At 37.6% G+C, this 20,893-nt stretch overlaps 2 protein-coding genes across 2 annotated transcripts in view; both read right to left on the bottom strand.

The window, feature by feature from the left end:
* Positions 1–318, bottom strand: part of LOC146482137 (uncharacterized) — a 51,102-nt gene extending 50,784 nt beyond the window's left edge. Inside the window, exon 1 of the mRNA XM_085107363.1 lies at positions 176–318. Coding sequence (XP_084963489.1) covers positions 176–254 — 79 coding nt within the window. The 5' untranslated portion in view covers positions 255–318. The remainder of the gene's footprint in view (positions 1–175) is intronic.
* A 9,429-nt stretch (positions 319–9,747) lies between these two features.
* On the bottom strand, positions 9,748–16,528 carry LOC146482141 (latrophilin-like protein 1). The gene is made up of 3 exons (XM_085107425.1): positions 16,374–16,528; positions 12,207–12,521; positions 9,748–11,681 (listed from the first exon to the last, which is right to left on the bottom strand). Exons 1-3 carry the CDS (start codon positions 16,450–16,452, stop codon positions 11,422–11,424), a joined length of 654 nt encoding a protein of 217 aa, XP_084963551.1. The 5' UTR covers positions 16,453–16,528; the 3' UTR covers positions 9,748–11,421.
* Between the last annotated feature and the right edge of the window lie 4,365 nt (positions 16,529–20,893).

A 20,893-nucleotide genomic window follows, 5' to 3' on the forward strand; every position in this document is an offset into this window, starting at 1 on the left:
GCTTCCCTAATCTTTTTAGGGAGCTTTGACCAGACACACACAATTCTGCGCGCTCCACAATACAAATACGTCAAGATTACCTCTTGTTTATCAACAGGAAAATACAAATATAACACATGACTTCCAGTGTGTGATTAGAATAAATGTTAAGAGAGACTACAGAGGAAAACCTTACCATTCTGTAACAGAGGCAGTTTCTCGACAGATATCAACAAAAATAACCCTTGAAGAAGTAAATAATTCAAACGCTGCATTTTGTCGGTTGGCGTCAGTATATTTTTACCGAGAAGGTAAAAATAAAAATTCCGTTTGAGGCACGATCGCAACAGGACCTCAACTAAAAGCACTATCACTTGAAGCCGCATTAAATGAAAAACGTGCTAAGACTTGTCCTTTTGCTCCAATGAAATTTCTCCACCTTCAATGCTTTACACTCATTTAGGTGACCGCGTGTGTTCATCAATAAAAAATGTCAAACCGCTTTGTCTCTGCGCCTTTACGCTAAAAACATACAGGCCTTTAGCTTGATGAAACTCAATCATCGAAACTGACAATACTAATGACAGCACATTTTTGACGTTGCTGTAATTTTCCCGTTTAAATTTTTTTTTTTTTTTTTTTGCTGTTTCTAGTTCAGCTTATCTTTAAGGACCAGCAAAATTATATTGTAACCAAAGCTAATCTCTCTCTTACCACTTATGAACAGCTTTCTCAACAGCGACAACATTTTCACCCAAGAATTTGCTAATGGTGTTAAGATCATTTGTTTTGTAAGATTAGGCTACTCTACCAAACAGATGAAATTTTTACAGTTCTTGTAACAGGAATATTCTCGTTTAAAACAAAAAACGTTTTTCTGTAAATAAATGTGTTTTTTTTTTTATCTCAATGCGAATCGCCGTCAATTTCAAATGTTTACAAAGACTTGCTTTTGATAAATTAGGACTTCCCATTACCTACAGTGAATCTTGCTAGAATGGCGACAGAATTACAGTTAAAGAATTTTTACACTGCAAATTCCCAAACCATAATGTATTACAAATTAAGAGAGTGCTTAAATTCAGGCTCGTTACAACAAGCAACCAACCGGTTTAGCATGAGCTGAAAACCCTTATTTTTCAGTTTAAAACTTAAGTTTACTCAAGACAATAAAGCAAATCATATGCACTTATTGACTGAGTGGGAGGGCCAGACGGAAAAATATCTGGCTGCGGTCCGTACACCATGACCGAGAACCAAATGCCCGACCTAACTCACTCAATAAGTATTTCATCATATGACTTGGATTGTTTTTAAAAAAAATTAACTTATTTGATCTTTGAATGTGACACGGTTAAATGTGTATATGAGCAGCATGAAGGACACCGATGAAAATCTAAAATAAAAAGTGAAACAAAAGACAGAAACAAAGAACAATCAACAGACACTTCATCTCTTTTATGTCTTTGTTAAAAAGTCCGATTATTGCACTGAAAACAAAAAGCCTGTGTGAAATTTCTGTCTTTAACTACATATGTCCAACAATGGAACGAAATTGGGAAAAGTGATAATTTCGATTTATTGTTTGCTTGCACGAACACCTTGACGGAAAAGTTAAATTAAAAGTTGGAGAAAAAAGGCAATAAAAATTGCCAAAAATGGTTTCTCAACAGAGGCACTTAGGTCAGATGATTAGTGGAGGATCGTACCACTCTTCAAGAGCTGTGCTTTTATTGAGGTTTGCGATAACAACTTGCCTATCTAGTGTTTTCCCATTGGCTTGTTCAAGAACCAGATCTCCCTTCTGGCCGTCGGCGGTGATTGATGGCAAGAAAGAATGAACTCTCTGGTTTTTTTGTACTACTCGGACGCCGGTAAAGAAAAAAAAGTGTTGAAAACAAAGCCGGCCATCTTTGATTCCCAGTGACGTAGGCTTTCGGGCTGAAAGCTCGATTTTGCTCATTCTTATCGCCGTGGCGGGCTTTCGAGTGCGTCTCTATCATCCATTCAAGATATTCTTCTTGGGAGGCATCATCGACTTTCAGGGCATTGCAATGTCTCCAAGCGTTATGTCTTGCTCGGTGACCAAAGTGCAGGGTTATCAGGAACAACATTGTACGGGACAAAACTTCAGGATCGTGGATGTCAAACTGGTTTTGGGCAAAAATGCTGTCGATGTCCTCGTCTGTAAGAGCCTCCGTTGTGTGGGGATGGTTTCCTTTACCTTGTTTTCTGAGTTCCCTTCGTTTTGGCTACAATACATCTCTGGACCGTCTTAAATTCGTCGTCTTTGAGGATGTTCATCTTTGACTTATTGTCGTCCAGGTATCTCTGGATACTTCTCGAGAAAATTAGGAAAGCGTGTCTGTGTACCCGGTTTTGTGTTTTACGTACATTCATGTAAACATTTCTCAGCAATTTGTCCAGTTCACTGCAAGGAAAGTTTGTGACTCGTTTGGTTTCTTCTTCAAGAAACTTACAAAAAAACTATTCATGTCGCACTTAGTTTTCTTTACGATGTTTCCTTGTTTAGCCCAGGGATGAATTCTTTGACGTTTTCATCTGAAAGAATTTTGGACTTAATTGCTTGTTCCAAAAGTTCGCTATCCGAAAGTCCACCTGAACAAATCTCGCTTTTGTGGTGCTCACTACTGTCGCTTATTTTATTCGAAAGATTTATTGAAGAAAATTGTTGCAAACATAATTATATAGATACGAGGTTGTTGGAGCGGGACCGGGCGGCTAATTTACCGGACCGGCTCACTTCAACCTGTTTTGCTCTGCTCAAGTCACCTTACGATGATATTTTCTTTTGAATTGCGTCAGCGGGGCTGTACAGGTCATGTGATAAATATATCTTATTCGATGGTTTTACATATAATACGCGCGGATATTTTGCGAGTTGCGTGGTATTTCGGGGCGAGGAAAAATACGACCAATGAGCAAAATGTCCGCGAGTATTATATGTAAAACCATCGAATAAGACATTTATTATTCCACTACAAAAATATTTTGTTATTTTGGCCTTTCTTCTCTAGAAAGAGTGTTGAAATACACCGGCATTGTGTATCTGTCCATCAGTTTCGGTGTGTGTGAATGACGTAAACAACAAAGAAAGCCAGTGAAGTGTCTGTCCGTATTCCTTCTGTTGTAAACCGGTCAAACTGGGTCACTACAGTGTATTACGGTCTCATATTTTGCGTGTTCTCTTGACCTTATTTGGCGAAATGACATAATAGTGGATTAATAAATTAGCGTATTGTCTGATCTTCACAAAAATAAAACTTTATATGGTTTGACGCGCGTACAATCATTCGACCGTTTCCGACGTTCCTGAACTCTTTCGAGGAATGCAGAAGACTTTCAAAGCGTTTTTAGGGAGATTCCGAAGTGTTTAATAATACCCCAAATATATTTTAATATCCTTCTCAAACTGGCCCTAGGGACAACCCACAAATCCCCTCTTCTCTCAAACAATGTTTATCGAAAAGAACAGCCAATACAGCCGACGGTCAACATTGTCAAGGAGCAAAGAAGGAGGGCTTTCACAAATTCCTTTTCTAAAATTACTAAACGGGAAACTGTTCCAAGACTTTTGTTGAGGATTTATGCTATGCCATACCTGAAAAACGCAAGAAATTACTATGGATACGCCCATTCTTGTCAGCTGTTCAGCAAAATATTCTTCTTCAAAACCGGAGAAATGTGTGTGTTTTTTTTTTTTTTTCCAAGTGATAATCCACGAATCATAATGGATTTCATTGATAACTTTTTCTTCTTTTTTCATGATCTTGTGACATTTACGTTCTAAAGATCTTTGTTTAAGATTTGTTTTTCTACCCAGCAGAAATCGTCTGTCCCATCAAAGACAAGGATGAAACGTAAATATGGCAACACCAAGCCAAGCGTTCGGCACCTCTGGTTGTTAGAGTCTACCCGATATAATCCTTCCTCAGTTCTTACTCGTTTTTCAAGAATCACAAAGGTTAAAGTGTAATTTGCAGAAATAGGTTATGCTAAAATTTCGAATAAAAATAGAAAAAATAAGTAAAAAAATCCCATTGTATTAAAGCTAGTGGGTGTAGGGGGTAATTTTATTAAGAAACAGTGGTAATAGGTCCACGATGGAATTAAAACGAATATCAAGTGGAGAACGAAAAAGAAAAAAAACAAGATATAATATTTTTTTCTTGGTTGATCTGAAAATAAGGAATGTTTTCTAGGATAACAAATTCGGCGAATTTCCTAACTGGTACCATCACTTGGTATTATTATTTCGCTTCATTTTCCCAGGTTGGCATACAGGTTGGATTACCAACGGTCACTTGTAAATAATTTATTAACATTCTTATCCAACTAAATTTCCATGTACACTTTAAAAGCGGTTTATTTGGCTCAATAATATGGCTTAACAGCGTCTTAGAGGTCGTAATTTCCGTCGTCAAAGACCTGTACCACTCCTTCATTCCATGTTGGTAACTTTTTCTCGGTCGTTCAACCAATTTAGCTCCTTTTGTACATTTATAACCAGTTTTCTTATGAATTGGCGGTTTTGACAACGACTGGATAGAGCTCTGTGTTTAATCGTCGCATGTTCTCAAAGGTCGTTCCTTTATTATGTGTTCGGTGGATTTCGCTGTCTCTTTATTTTAAATCTTACCTCTAAGTATGTTTGTTTTGCGACTATGCTGCTTATGCTGCAAGAAATATGACATCACGTCAAGGGGGTATCTGGGTAAATGCCATATTTTTGGAATTTGTCAGCGCTTTATCTTTAATAAGTCTTCGACATTTCAAGGAATCCAAAAAGGTTACGTGAGGTTTGCCGTGCGCGGCCAATATTTTTATGGTTTTCAGGTTGTCTAAACAGAAGAAAAAGGGAGCAATTTTACTAAATTGGAATAAATGGATAGTATATTTTAAGCCTGGTTAATAAATGAGAATGATTATCATTCACTTTCTGGCACAGGCATACTCAGGAAAAAGATATTCAGTTCGAAAATACGTCATTCTCAATTGGTAAATTTTTCGAAAATTGGAAAAAGTTTATATTTTAAGATGGTTTAGAATTAGATTTGAGGTCCACATTTAATAGATGGATGCTAAAACAATTTCTCACGTGGCGGTAGACTGTTTGGTAGTGTGTACAAAATTTTTATACCTATCTCATTTCTTTCCTAAATCATATCCTATTCCCCCCATATGCCCCCTTAACATTAACTCGTAAAGCCATTCCCGGTAACTGATGAGTTCTACCGACATAGCTCAAACAATAAGTGCCAAGATCGACATGACAACAAAGAAGCCAGAATTTGTACAGATACATGCTCTGTCGTTTAGGATAAACTTTAAGGTTACTTCCATGTTTTGCGAGTGCCTTCAGGAAAATCTAGCGTACGCGCGCTGCTTTCGATAAAACCACGGAAAACTATACATCACTGTAAAGCTGATAAATTGAAGATTGCGAAAATATCAATGTTTTTTTATTTTGTTGGATACATAAGTGCTCAGAGGCCTGCAAACTCAATACTAGCGACGTGTACTTAACTGAATTACCCACTCTCACGTAAAGGCGCACAACCAAACAGACTGCACAATATCAATCAGGAGATAATAGGCTAACAAAGTGTGTCAGGCTTTTTCTTTATTTCCTATTGGTTTGTGAGAAAACCCATCCTAAAGATGGACAATGGAAATTTTTTGTAGTCGCGTCAGATGTTAACACGTCACGGGAAAAATATTTTGAATTTCGTAAAAGCCTGACACACTTTGATACATTAATATCTGATGACCATTTTGGCCAAATTTCGTTGAAATCTGGCAAATCTACATACCCTATTAATTCATTTGAAGATGGGGAATTCGCGTAAAAACAAAAGCCGTGTTTTCGGCCGTGAAACATTTTCAGAGTTTTCGCACCTCATTAAAATACTTGTCAACGCGCTCATGCCGCCGGCCAATCAAACACAAAGAAGCATTCCCTGGGGAGTTCTGTAGATAAAAAGAAAGAATCGAAATTCCTCGCGGAAGCATTTAGTGTTACTGTAATATTGTAAAGCGATTTCTTTATGGGAAAAGTTAAGTCTGGCGCAGGGAGCCCTGAGTCTGGCGCGAGAAAGCCACCGGCAAAACCAAAACAAAGAAGAAAACGGCAGATAGACGCAGAACATGAAACTGGCAGCCCCAGCGGAGTTGACAAGAGACACGCACTTCTCACCGCTATCAGTAGATCAGTACACGAGGCTGTGCGCTTAAGTTCGCTGCTTATTTTCAGCCGGTCAACAACGGCGAAAGTGGCTGAATTGTTGCCGGCATCTTCGATTTCGCACTCCGAACTAATGTTTGACTCTCCATTATCGGATTTCTTGTCCTCGAATTTCTCTGCTGCCGAGGCAGTTATTTTTATTCTGCTTGCCCCGATGTCTTTCGACGAGGATGGGTTTGAAAGAAAATCTGACTGATTGTACAAAGAACCCTTGTCGCTCTCCGCCAGCTGAAGTTTTTAGGCTCCGTCAAATGATTTTTTGACCTTCTTTGGCCCCGTTTTTTTCTTAACTTTCAACCAAGGCGACTTTTCTAGTTTCGCCTTGTTCATAACAACCTTTTACGCAATGCTTGAATCCAAAATGGAACGCTGTTTCACAGTAAAATTTTACATACAACGCCGTGACATGCGATGAACACGATGGCAAAAATATGCAAATTTGCCGGTTATTCGAGATCGCGGGTAAATTTTGCCGCGTAATATGTCAACACAATCCCGCATAAATTGGATTATGACACCTTCACTCGCTCACCACTTTTCCTACAAAACTTTGTTTTTCAGATAGCTCGCGTTCTTTTTGAGATTTCTAACGGCTGTTTTCACGAAACTTTGCAGCCCTTTCTTGTTTCAACAGTTATCTAAAAAAAATTATTTGACAAAAATTCGACCTTCCTTCCCTATAAGTAACCTTAAGCTTGCTTGTCTCAAGCAACCATTTTTATGAAATCCATCCGTATCAAACACTGCTTCCCCAATCTTTCGCAAGAGAGCTGTAGATTTTTAGGGAGCTTTGACCAGACACACACAATTCTGCGCGCTCCACAATACAAATACGTCAAGATTACCTCTTGTTTATCAACAGGAAACACAAATACAACATATGACTCCCAGTGTGTGATTAGAATAAACCTTAAGAGAGACTACAGAGAAAGACCTTACCATTCTGTAACAGAGGCAGTTTCTCAACAGATATCAACAAAAATAACCCTTGAAGAAGTAAATAATTCAAACGGTGCATTTTGTCGGTTGGCGTCAGTATATTTTTACCGAGAAGGTAAAAATAAAAATTCCGTTTGAGGCACGATCGCAACAGGACCTCAACTAAAAGCACTATCACTTGAAGCCGCATTAAATGAAAAACGTGCTAAGACATGTTCTTTTGCTCCAATGAAATTTCTCCACCTTCAATGATTTAAACTCATTTAGGTGACCGCATGCGATCATCAATAAAAAATGTCAAACCGCTTTGTCTCTGCGCCTTTACGCTAAAAACCTACAGGCCTTTAGCATGATGAAACTCAATCATCGAAACTGACAATACTAAGGAGAGCACATTTTTGACGTTGCTGTAATTTTTCCGTTTATACTTCCATCTTTTTTGTTGTTATTAGTTTAGCTTATCCTTAAGGACCAGCAAAACTGTATTGTACCCAATGCTAATCTTTTTCTTACCACTTATGAACAGCTTTCTTAACAGCGACAACATTTTCACCCAAGAATTTGCTAATGATGTTAAGATCATTTGTCTTATTAGATTAGGCTACTCTAACAAACAGATGAAATTTTCACAGTTCTTGTAAAAGGAATATCCTCGTTAAAACAAAAAAAACGTTTTTCTGTAAATAAATGGGGTTTTTTATCTCAATGCGAATCTCAAATTCAAATGTTTACAAAAGAGTCGCTTCAGACAAATTAGGACTTTCCTACCTACAGTGAATCTTGCTAGAACGGCGACAGAACTACAGTTAAAAATTTTTTACACTGCAAATTTCCAAACCATAAGTTATTACAAATTTAGAGAGTGTCTAATACAGGCTCGTTACAACAAGCAACCAATCAGTTTAACATGAGATGAAGATGACCGAGAACCAAATTTTTATCCCAACCTGCCCGACCTAACTCAGTCAATAAGAATTTTATCATATGACTTAATGGTTTAAAAAAAAAAAAGAAATTATTTGATCCTTGAATGTGACACGGTTAAATGTGTATATGATCAGCGCGTAGGACACCGAAACAAAAGACAGAAACAAAGAGTAATCAACACACACTTTATCTCCTTTATTTCTTTGTTAAAAAGTCCAATTATTCCACTGAAAATACAAAACCTGTGTGAAATTTCTGTGTCTTCAACTACACATATCCAACAATGGAAAGAAATTCGGAAAAGTGATAATTTCGATTTATTGCTTGTGCGAACACATTGGCGGAAAAGTTAAATTAAAAGTTGAAGGAAAAAGGTGAAAAAATTGCACAAAAGGTTTCTCAACAGAGGCACTTAGCTCAGATGATTGGCGGAGGATCTTGCCACTCTTGGAGAGCTGTACTTGTTTGGCTCTGCTCAAGTCATCTTACGATGCTATTTTCTTTTGAATTGCGCCAGCAGGGCCGTACGGGTCATGTGATAAATTAGCGTATTGTCTGATCTTCAGCAAAATAAAACTTTATATGGTTTGACACGCGTACAATCATTCGACCGTTTCCGACGTTCCTGAACTCTTTCGAGGAATGCAGAAGACTTTCAAAGTGTTTTAAGGGAGATTCCGAAGTGTTTAATAATACCCCAAATATATTTTAATATCAGTTCACTAATTAATTGACTCTATCTATTGTCGTTAAACTGGCCCTAGGGCCAACCCCACAAATCTCCTCTTCTCTCAAACAATGTTTATCGAAAAGAACAGCCAATACAGCCGACGGTCAACATTGTCAAGGAGCAAAGAAGGAGGGCTTTCACGAGCTCCTTTTCTAAAATTACTAAATGGGAAACTGTTCCAAGACTTTTGTCGAGGATTTATGCCATGCATACCTGAAAAACGCAAGAAATTACTATGGATACGCCCATTTTTGTCAGCTGTTCAGCAAAATATTCTTCTTCAAAACCGGAGAGAACAATTTTTTTTTTCAAGTGATAATCCACAAATCATAATGGATTTCATCGATAACTTTTTCTACTTTTATTTCATGATCTTGTGGCATTTACGTTCTAAAGATCTTTGTTTAAGTTTTTTTTTCTACCCAGCAGAAATCGTCTGTCCCATCGAAGACAAGAATGAAACGTAAATATGGCAACACCAAGCCAAGCGTTCGGCACCTCTGGTTGTTAGAGTCTACCCGATATAATCCTTCCTCAGTTCTTACTCGTTTTTCAAGAATCACAAAGGTTAAAGTGTAGCTTGCAGAAATAAGTTACGCTAAAATTTCAAATAAAAAAAGAAAAAAAATAAGTAAAAAAAATCCCATTGTACTGAAGCTAGTGGATGTAGGGGGTTATTTTATAAAGAAACAGTGATAATAGGTCCACGATAGAATTAAAACGAATATAAAGTGGAGAACAAAAAAGAAAAAAAACAAGATATAATATTTTTTCTTGGTTGATCTGAAAATAAGGAATGTTTTCTAGGATAACAAGTTCGGCGAATTTCTTAACTGGTACCATCATTTGGTATTAAGCTTTATTTCTCCACATTGGTATACAGGTTGCGTTTATGGACTACCAACGGTCACTTGTAACTGCTTTATTAACATTGTTCTCCAACTAAATTTCTATATACACTTTAAAGGCGGTTTATTTGGCTTAATAATATCGTTTAACATCGTCTAAGATATCGTAATTTCCGTCGTCAAAGACCTGCACCACTCTTTCTTTCCATGATGGTCACTTTTTCTCGGTCGTTCGCCCAGTTTAGCTCCTTTTGTACATTTATAACTAGTTTTCGTATGAATTGGAGGGTTTGACAATGAATAAATACAGCCTTGTGTTTAATCATCGCTTTTTCTCAATTAAAGGTCGTTCCTTTAATACGTGTTCTTTAGGAACTTATCTCTAAGTCTGTTTGTTTTGCGAATGTGCTTCTTATGCTGTAAGAAACATGGCGTCACGTTAATGGGGTATCTGGGTAAATGCCATAATTTGGAATTTTTCAGCTCTTTATCTTTAATAACTCTTCAAGGAATCCAAAAAGGCTACGAGTGGTTTGCAATTATTCTTAGTATAGCTCTACAAGAGGCTAAAACGTTAAAGAAAGGATGAAAGAGAAATAGATCTAGAACGAGAACATCTTACAAAAAAACTAATGGCATGATAAAGATATGGTTCACACAAGGATTCAAATAATATCCTTACATAGATCTAGTTAGATCTCAACAAAAACGGCTATAAGAAATATCACGCATATAAGGTGGCTGGTACTGGTTTCAAGCACTTTCAGGCACTTATACTTTATCGAATCAATTCTACCTCTTTTTGTCATCTGATACAAAAACAATAGCATCAAATAAATGTCTCATCATTGCCTCATCAACCAAAGTAAGGCATTTGTTTGATACCATTGTTGTTCTGTCAACTGACAAAGAATGGTAGTATTGATCCGTCAAAGCATAAGTGATGGAAAGTGCTTGAAACTGTTGTGAGCCACCTTAAATGAGCCATAACGACGTAAACCGTATAATAAGCTTAGTCGCTGGCGGAAAAGAGAAGCGGTCAAATTCAAAATAAGGAGGTTAGGCAAAAGCCGCAGAACTCATAATAAAGAAATAACCTTGACATCACAATTTGAAACAAACGATGATTAAACGCCGGCCTCTATTCATAAAGTATAATACCCTCCAATTCCTGGTAAATCCCTTACAAATGTACACAAAAGCTACTGTGGCAGAAAGACCGTGAGGAAAAGCGGTCAACATGACGAGGGAGTCGGGCAGGCGTTCGGTAGTTTTCAACCATATTTGAATACTCCTCCACCGCACCCCTGAGCCCTAGCAACCGACGGGAAAGGAAGTGTGATACTTTGTGCAAGAGTCACACATCCTAGAAACGAGTATAAAAGTATTTACTTGTAGGCGATAAAAATGGTTACCATTTTACACTTGAAGGGGACTGAATTTGAAGTGCTTAAAGTGAAGTGCCAAAAATAGCATTTCAGAGTTTCTAGTTTTCAAATTTTTTTGGTGGAGCACTCGGGGCTCGCAACCATTGCCTGACCTCTGAAGAAAGTCTGTGTCTACGTCCCTAGAAAGTGGGAGCATAATCCCTTTGTATTACGTTTTTGGGTCATTACTTGGCCACTCTTTCTTTCAAGGTGTTGTAAACAATAGTAACGCGTTGGCTGAGAATAAGAGCTGGTTTAAAAAATCGTCCCAAAATAATGTTTTGAGTCCCTGTGTAAGATTATAGCTCAAACAATAAGTGCCAAGATCGACATGACAACAAAGAAGCCAGAATTTGTGCAGATACATGCTCTGTCGTTTAGGATAAAGCCAACGTCAATTATTGAGTGATACTCGTCATCATCAATCAGCACGGGAAACAAAATTCTCTTTGTTGGTCGTCCGGTTCGTCTTCGGTTTAAGGAAGGCACTGCTGATGACGGCTTGGTCAACACCATTGTAGATTTGTTCAACACATCAGGGGGTTGTGTTGTGGGAGGCGCCGTTTCTGTAATATAGAGTAAGCTTTGTTACGAAATACGAAAGATCTAACATTGAACATGTTTCGAGCTAGAGACAAAGATCGATGGGAATCGAACCCGTGATTTTCTGAGCACCAATAGGATGCACAAACCACTGAGCTACAAGGAGATTTGTGGCAAGTCAGATCATTTACTAGATTCACGTGTTAAAGGCGTCCTAAATACCACTTCAATCATCCCAGTCGAAAGCGTCTCCTACGATAAGGAAGAAGGGTAAATGGACCTTGTACATTACTTAACTCAACATATATCTCTTTGTAGCTTAACGAGTAATCGTTGTGCGGAAGATAATGGTCACCCTATATGAGTTTTAGCATGCCAATTCCAAAACCAAACTATAGCAGCAGCCAACTTTTCCTCCTTCTATTTGCTAAGTTTTGCAAGTTCTCATGTTTAATTTCGGATCTTATTCTATTGAGGGACAAAACGTTTAAAGTCTAAACAAAGGCAGTCTGTCAGTCAATCTGAGCGGACCTAAGTTAATGACTTACTGCAGGTGTACACGACACTTAGATACTTGAACACGTCGGGACAATGATCACCCATTGTACTTTTATTCACATTTATGTTGCACATGACCTGCCCATCACAAAGGCTGCTCGCCATACTCGTCTTGGCCACCGGGTCGCAGTATCCCTCGCTGTTCAGGCCACCTTTACTTCGACTACAAATACTTAACTGCGTGCGAGTGTATTCCGCCCTATAAATACTGATGACCTTCGGCCACCAACAGCGAATGTTCATAACCTCATCTTGGCAGGCGAATTTGCCTGTTAATCGGCTCGCGTCCACTTGATGCTTCTCTCCTGAAAGACGAAAAAGTCAGCCTTTTACAATTTTCTAATTTTGTGGTTCTGTTCCTTCAATGTTTGACTTCCTTGTGATTCCATAAGTTATTCCATTTTTGTCCCTGTTATGTTGTGATTTTTATTATGCACCACAGAAGACAAAATTATAATTATCTTTAGTATAATTACTCACGCTAGTCTCATTGGTCGAGGATTGCCTCATATGCTGCTTGGATCACCTGACGCGGGGTTACTGTAGCGAGAGCACTAATTTTTAAAATGGCCGTTTCGCGATTTGTTGATATTGTGAGGAAGAAATAAATACGATGAAAGTAGATGCAATTCCGAAAGGTACTAAAGACGCAGCTAAGTCCTCGGTGTCACTTTTTGCAGGCAAGATATGAAAGTTTTGTTAATTGTAATAGAAAAACGTAAATTGCGGTGGAAATTTTGTCGATGTCGACAGGAATATAAAATGAAACAACAAAATAACTTCGCGCAAGATTTTCTTCTATTTAACAGAATGGTTTCAACAACAAAATGAATTTAAGAAGAATTTGAAAGCATAGAAATAAACGAGATGAAGAAATGTCTCTTCAAGTTTCACTTTTCAGCGAGGAGGAAAGATGGCAGTTTTTATAAGAAAACTAGCTTGTTGTAGGTTCGAGCGGGTCTCGACCATCATTTGAAGTCACCGCCAAACAACAAAAACTTTCATCTGGGAAAACGGTGTACTTGTTCAGTGAAGCCAATAAAGTACTTTATTCCCACCTGAGGAAGCTTATCTCCGAGGGCAATTTATAAAAGTCCGTTAACCGGTGAAGCCATCAAAAAGAAATTGTGCGACAGAGTGCTAACACTCGTGTTCATCGACTTTTACACCAAATAGCCTGGCTATCTCCACCTATCTTGATAAAACGGATCGGAGAAACCCAACACATTCAAAGAGAGAAGTTAGTGCTTTGTCTCATTGAAACGGCAGAGAAGAATACTGAATTTCTGCTTGAGCCATGTACAGTTTGACCATGTGATTCTCGATTAATCTTGTGATCGCCAGACTGCGCGTCTCTGTTCATTGACACGTGATAATTTGAATAAAACAAATAAAATTGACATTTTTTGACGATTCTTTGAATCTTTGTTTTTCTCTGATAATCACCTGAGTAATATTATTCTAATGCCCGATAAAAAGAAACTATTAAATCCTCCTGTAGCCTTTCTTGCGAGGTGAAATCAGAAAGATCTAGCAATATTTCTTGATTGTTTCGTAACGAACAATAATTCCTGGAGCGCGTGTTGGGAATGAGATAATAGCCAATGAGGCGCGTCACCCGTATTAACTGGGTTCGCTAGCCGAGGCGGGTCGGTGGAGGGTAATATAAGGCAAAATAATTAGTCTTTACTCTGTTAAGATAACGAAATGAAAAAATAAAGTAATGTAGATGTATTGATAAACGACACGAAGATTATTAAAAAAAATGGTAACAAGAAATATAATTTCTATTTCATAAGCAAATTTAACTTGATTGAAAAACAAGGAAACAAGACAAAAAAAGAACGCAAACATATATACAGCAATAACAGGTGGACGGTACCGATAAGTTGACTAAGACAGGTCTGCCTGGAAACATGAGCACATCAACAACAGCAATAACTAAGTATTTTAAAGGCTTTAAATTCTTGCAGAGAACCTTCCATGAAATTATCGCATGAATGTTAAATGACGTTATCTTGCTTTGTCTCCTTTTTATTTTGATTCAGTTTAATGTTATAGAAATCTTACGGGGCCCGCGGACATGACCACGAAACGTTGTACTTGACGAAGTATTGGCTAGTGTTTTCCAATTATTATGAATTACAATTAATTATAATATATCTTCAGTATGAACTCGGCTTTAGCGTTGAAAGAGTCACTCTACACTTTTAATATAAGCTTTTCTTTATTTAATCTTTTAGGCAATATTCTCAGAAGCTCTTACAACATTGAACGACAAAAAAGATAAAAATTCGATTGAGGCAAATATTAAAAATTTTCATAAGAGCTTGGCAAAAAATTTTTTTCTACTTGACATTAACCTTAAGAGTCCTTGCATGTTGGCGAGGATATTAAAGGCTCCTTGCGGAGATACAATTTTCGCAGAAATTGTATTTTATAATCCAGAGTAGATAGTTGAGGTCTGAATTATTCACTACAGAAAAGTTAACAAGAATATTTTGGCAAGTAAGTTAAGCGTTACAGTGTTTTCGGCTATCCCGCGTTACAACCTTCAAGGTTTCTCATTCCCAAGAGGCTCAAATCCAAACAATCAAGAAAATAACAACTTTGATCCTAGACAACAGAAAACACCACAGGAAGAGCACACTACTGCAGAACTTTAACTAAGACGTTAGAAACATATTGCAGGAATAAAATAATGCTTGGAGTGAAATAGCTAAAAACAGGCTCGACTTTGTTGTAAATTGTATTTTAATAAATCTTGCCACCTACGCAGTCTTCTTCTCAGCCTCTCAGCGAACATATAGCAAGATGAAGGAGTGGACAGATAATTTCAATGTGATCGAGTAAAAATAATGTACCAGATATAATATTAGCTAATTAGTACTGATTATTTTATCTTCAGCGGACATCTCAGCTAAAGTATAACGAGGTGGCGGGTCATTGATTTCAGGTGTAGCCCCTAAGATGTGAGTTCTTACTGGGTCTAATCCAGACAACGATCAACAGAAAATATCTCAGTCGATCCGTGATAATAACAACGAAGCTTGTGGGTTATGAGAAAGCAGTAACTTGCCACACTGGGAATAGGTCTTGATAGGTGACCACCTCTTACAACTTCGAAATGTGCCGACTCCAATTTCACGAGTATGCTACTTAAGAAATAAATCATTTGTACTTGCAGCTGCAATAATCTTTCGTATAGAACAAACATCAAGTAGTTTTGACCTCAGCTCTTGAACGGAAATTAAAATGTTGGAAGTAAGCGCTTAAAATCGAGATAAGTTGCAATTACTTTTTATATCATTGATAAGGACCTTGCTCATGTTCACTTAGGCAATGTTGCTAATTATAATATCAAGAAGATTTTTAAATTTTCTTCAAACCCTTGTTCCTGAGGAACCAGTAGTGCTCCCACTATGTTCTCATTTTAGCTAAAGTAAACTAGAAGACAGAAAACCTGTCCTCAATTTATTCTTGCTATGAAAATATAGCCGGACTTTTTTCTTAAGTGATATTTTTGCTTTTACTAATAAATTTCATGAGACGTTTGAGTTTGTCAAAAAGTATAGCAAAACAGTTGGATTATATAAAACTATACTGGAAAAAACTGTAAATCATTTTATGTGATCTATAAAAAAAGTTGCCACAAAATCCCTTCACAATGTATTAACAACAACGACTGCACCGTTCAAAACAAAGTGTGCCTCATCCTCCTTTTTAGACTGAGACTTGTCTAGAATCGATGAAGTGAAAAAATCAAAACTTTAACAGTAGATACATAAAATGTAAAGTACATTCAGCAAAGTGAAAAGCAATGGGCATTAGACGGTCAGTCTACTTCTGTAATTTGATGTGTCTTTTTGTCAAATCAGTGAGAGGCCACTGTCTCAAGCAACCATCTTTGTTAAGGCCTATTTGTATCAAACATTACATTCACAAACTTAGAAAGAGAGGCATAGAATTGTTGTCAGACAACTAGACACAAAATTCTGTGTACTCCAGATTGATTCTCAATGTGCCTCTGGCTGTCTGATACAATTAGGTCTAGATTTCCCACAGATTATCAACAGGAGAATACAAATAGACACAGACATGACCTTCTATGTATGATTAGAATAAATATTTAGATAGACTACAGAGGAAGACCTTACCATTCTGTAACAGAGGCAGTTCCTCGACATATATCAACAAAAGTAATCCTTGAAGAAGTAAATAATTCAAACAACGCATTTTGAGGACGTCGTCTGAGTATATTTTTACTAAGACGGTAAATATATATACTCCGTTTGAGGCGCGGTCGCAACAGGACCTCAACTAAAAGCACTATCACTTTAAGCCGCTTGAATGAAAAGCGTGCTAAGACTTGTTCTTTTGCGCCAATGAAATTTGTCCACCTTCAATTGTAATGATTCAAACGCATTTAAGTGACCGCGCGAGTTTATTAAAAGTTTTCTCTCTGTGCCTTCCCACTCAACTCGTACAGGCCTTTAACACGATACGACTCAATCTTTGAAACTGGCGACAGCAAATTGTTGTTGTCATTTTTCTGCTTTTTATGGCTTTACCTTTTGTTGTTCTTGCCAATCTTATCGGTAAGGAGCAGCGAAGCCATATTATATATAATACAGTACTAATCTCTTTTCCACCACTTACGAAGCGCCGTAGATGAAGAGCTTTCTCAAAAGCGACAGCATTTTACCCAATAATTTTTTAATGATGTTATGATCATGCGTTTCGTGATATCACAATACTCTACCAAAAAGGTATAATGTTCGCGGTTCTTAAAAATGGAAAATTCTTATTTGAAAACAAACTTTATTGTTTTCAATATATCAATGAGTTTTCGGATCTCAATGATTTCAATGCGAATCTTAATTTGAAATGTTTACAAAGACTCGCTTCCCGACATATTGGGACCTTCCTGCAGGGATCTTGCTTGGATGGCGACATAAATACAGTTAAATAAAAAAAAAAACAATAATACAGGCTATTTACAATAAACAACGAATCAGCTTTTAATCAGCTTGTGTGTGTTGATGCGAAAGTTGGCTGTTAGTTTAGCATGAAATGAAAAACCCTATGTGTCAATTTAAAACTTCGATTTACAAACAACACTAATGCAAATCAATTAACGCACTTACCTTACAAAAAGAAGTTGCCATTTCAAATTGATATACTAGCTATTCAATTATTTATACTTGATTTTTTTCAGCATCCATTTGAACCTACATAAAAACGTTTGAACGCATTATCCAACTATTTAATCAAATGAATGTTTTGCCGCTACCATTAATAACACAAAAAATGGTGCATCAAAGAATTAACTCCGCAGTTTATGTTATAGTGCTAAAGTGATCCATGAATTTTCCAACTGAGCGTTAGCCGCAATAAGGAAATGGAAGACCACAGGAGGCAGGGAAAAGAGTCTACGAGCTCGGCATGAATCGAACTCACCACCAACGAATGCTCAGAGCATCGGTTGACCAAACCCGGATATGGATAAGGGGGTTAGTTACTAAAGAAACTGTGGTGCTGCGTCGGTGCGGAGTAGAAACGAATGTTTGGTTTATCCACAGAGTTGACAACTAAAGGTAAATTGGCCACCGTAAAGAGATTCACGTACTGAAGTTTCGAACTTAGCTCTTCGTTGGAGCGAATCAAAGAATTGTTGGTTGTAAGTGTTTGTATAGTGAGCAGTCGAGCTACGCTATTGGTAGGAGAATAAATTAGTCGAATTAAAAGCGTTCGGTGAGTCAGTGGGGATTAAGATTGCTGATTTGGAAGATGAACTTTTGTTGTAAAGTTTTGAGGGTTTCTGTGTTACCATGATAAAGAGAAATGCCATTTACTGCCATGTGTTTGCCATGTGGTCAAACAGATTTAAAAAGTGTTGAGCGACTAGTTTGGATGCTTCCTTGTTATTTGTTTCGACGTCTCGAATATGTTCGCCTAGACTCCTTCCTGTCTTATGGCCTCGTAGCTCAGTGGGTAGAGCAATGGTTGATCAAATTCGGAGGTCGTGGTGTTGATTTCCCCCGAGGTCGAAGATTTTTTGATTTGCCGCTTCATGTGGTTTGCCTTTTCCTTACTAGGGCTAATACTCAGTAGGAAATTCATGGGTTCACTTTGGCACTTTAAAATACAATGTATAGTTGATTCTCTGATCCATTATTGAATCCAATGCCTTAAATATAAATCAATTTCTCATGCAAATTTCAGTAATGTTTCACTTGCGTAAAAAAAATACAGACATCGTCAGAAGATTTTCAACAATTTGCCGAGTTTTTGAGCGTTCCATTGTTGTATGAAATTCACTCAAGCTTCTCTGGAACTTGGAGTATTTATCCAGAAAACGTTCTAAAATTCCGGACGATGTTTACGGGTGAACACCTTCTGAAAGTTTCCGAAAATTGCCAGACTTTGCAAGCGTTTGAAGGAAGATCCCAAAGTGTTTCATTAATACCCCAAATATATTTCAATCCCAGTTCACTAGTTCATTGAGTCTACCCACCCATCGTCAAATATTTTAAGGACGCCCCTCTCCTCCCAAACAATGTTTCTCGACAGTGAACAACCAATATGGGCGAAGAACAACACTATCAAGCTAAGGAAGTAAAGACGGAGGGCTTTTGAAAGAATTTTTCGTCCAGACCTTCTAAACGGGAACTTTCCCAAAACGTTTGTCAAGGATTTGTGCTATGCAACACGGCCGATTTTACAATCGCAGTTGTTCAGCAAAATATTATTGCTCGAAAAAGATGCAAAACATGTTCTTTTTCAAATGATAGTCCACAAATCATAACAGATTTCATCGACAATTTTTCCCACTTGAAATTAATTGTTACATTTACTTTCTTGAAATCTTGCTCCAAACTTTGTTTTCTACTGAGCAGAAATCGTCTGTCCCACGACCACAAGGATGAAACGTAGCTAGTATGACATAACAAAGCCAAGCGTTCGGCACTTCAATAGACTGATTGCTAACTATGAATATTAATGTATTTACAGCTTGTTATGGCCTAGCTAGTACAATCCTGGTTCACTTATTGCTAGCTTTCCAAGAATCACAAGGCCAAAGTATTGTTTAATTCCAGAACCGGGATAGCTAAGTTTAAGATTAACCCTAACACAAGTTAAGTAAAAATATCTCGTTGTCCTGAAACTAGTGGATGAGGAGGATAAGAAAAAGAAACAAGGGTGGATTTCATTGTTTTAAACCAAGTTTTGGTTTCAAAACAATTATAGCCATCCTCGGTCAGGTTTTATTCATTTTGTACTCTCATTGTCAGAAGTGGTTTTAAAATTTCTATAGAAACGGTAGTAATGGGTCGATGAGGAAGAGAAAACGAACGTTCGTTTTGTTAACTGTGTTCATAAAGTAAAGTGGCTCCCGTGAAGGTGTTGAAATCTGAGATTGCGAGAGTTAGCTCGCGTGAGAGCGTATCAAGAAACTGTGGGTCGCGTTTGGTTTATATAGCAGGCTGTGGAGCTACGCTATTGGTGAAACATGGTAACCTGAAAAACAAGAATAAATTAGTTGAACTAAAAGAGTTCGTTGATGCCGTGGGGATTAAAGAAGCCGATTTGAAAGATGAATTTTCTTTGGCGGCTTTTGGCGTTACTTTGATGAAGCGAAAGGCGGGACGATAAAAGTGTCGAGTGAATGGTATGGATGAATCTCTGTTATTTCTTTAACGTCTCGCAGGTGTTCGCGAACACGATCGCCTTGTCTAGTACTAAAACTAAAACTAGTTAGCAGTAAACCTAAAGCAAGCATAATCAACTTCGGTCGCCTTTTATATATTAAACAAGCATAATAGACCAACAAGGATTAAATTAAGAATAGTTATTAAATTCAAACCAAGATGGGGTACGTCGTTAACATGCGCAGTTATCTTCTTTCGTCAACAGTTCTAAGGTAATTTATGCATGTTCACTCAGAAGAAGATACAGGGAATTTTTACTGACTAGGTAAGTATACAGCGCAAATCTCTCACTGTCCATAAATGGACAAAATTATACTTAAAATGACCACGCCACCAAGATTATCAGTGACCGTTTAAAAAGAGGGTTGGGATACAGAAAATCGATCATAAGTACTCACTTAGCCTCGCCGGAAGGTTGAATGATTTCAAGTTACTTGTCCATTTTAACTGATACTGCAAAGCCACAACTGTCCATGAAAGAACATGTGAAACTTCCCTAGAATCGAGAATGGTGTTTTGAATAAGATCTGGTCATGTCTTTGATTCACAGAAGTCATTCCTTGCTCCGACAAAATTCAACGTGTTAAACTGATAAGGCCTCGTGTCGGCAAAAAAATGTTACCAATCCCAAAAGTAATGACGCACTATTGATGTCATCAAAAAAAAATCTTGTGAAATACTAAATAATGGCGATTTTTGATTGCACGTAAACTAACAAACAAAATGGCAATGTTTTTCTCGAGTACAGCTAATAGAATTCCTCCCCATAGTCCAGAATTCGATCTCCGTGCACTTTCATTTTGCACGCAACGCTGAAATATCACCGTGTCGTGACACCGGGCAATGCGCCTGGCCATATAAAGACAACATTACACAGGAAACACACTTAAAATCCCTCTTAATTTTTAATCCCATATTTCGTCATAATCGTCGATACAAAGCGTGTGTAATTTATATGGCCGTAA

This window comes from Pavona decussata, unplaced genomic scaffold (assembly GCF_977016875.1).
Source record: "Pavona decussata unplaced genomic scaffold, jaPavDecu1.1 SCAFFOLD_47, whole genome shotgun sequence".
Lineage (NCBI taxonomy): Eukaryota > Metazoa > Cnidaria > Anthozoa > Scleractinia > Agariciidae > Pavona > Pavona decussata.

What these genes read in the sequence shown, in the direction of transcription:
- LOC146482141 (XM_085107425.1), bottom strand. Translation starts at nt 16,452, where the DNA reads ATGCGTTGTTTGAATTATTTACTTCTTCAAGGATTACTTTTGTTGATA. An exon ending in ACTGCCTCTGTTACAGAATG is followed by an intron (nt 12,522 to 16,373) that starts GTAAGGTCTTCC and finishes TTCGTCTTTCAG; the next exon opens with GAGAGAAGCATCAAGTGGAC. An exon ending in AAGTGTCGTGTACACCTGCA is followed by an intron (nt 11,682 to 12,206) that starts GTAAGTCATTAA and finishes TCTATATTACAG; the next exon opens with AAACGGCGCCTCCCACAACA.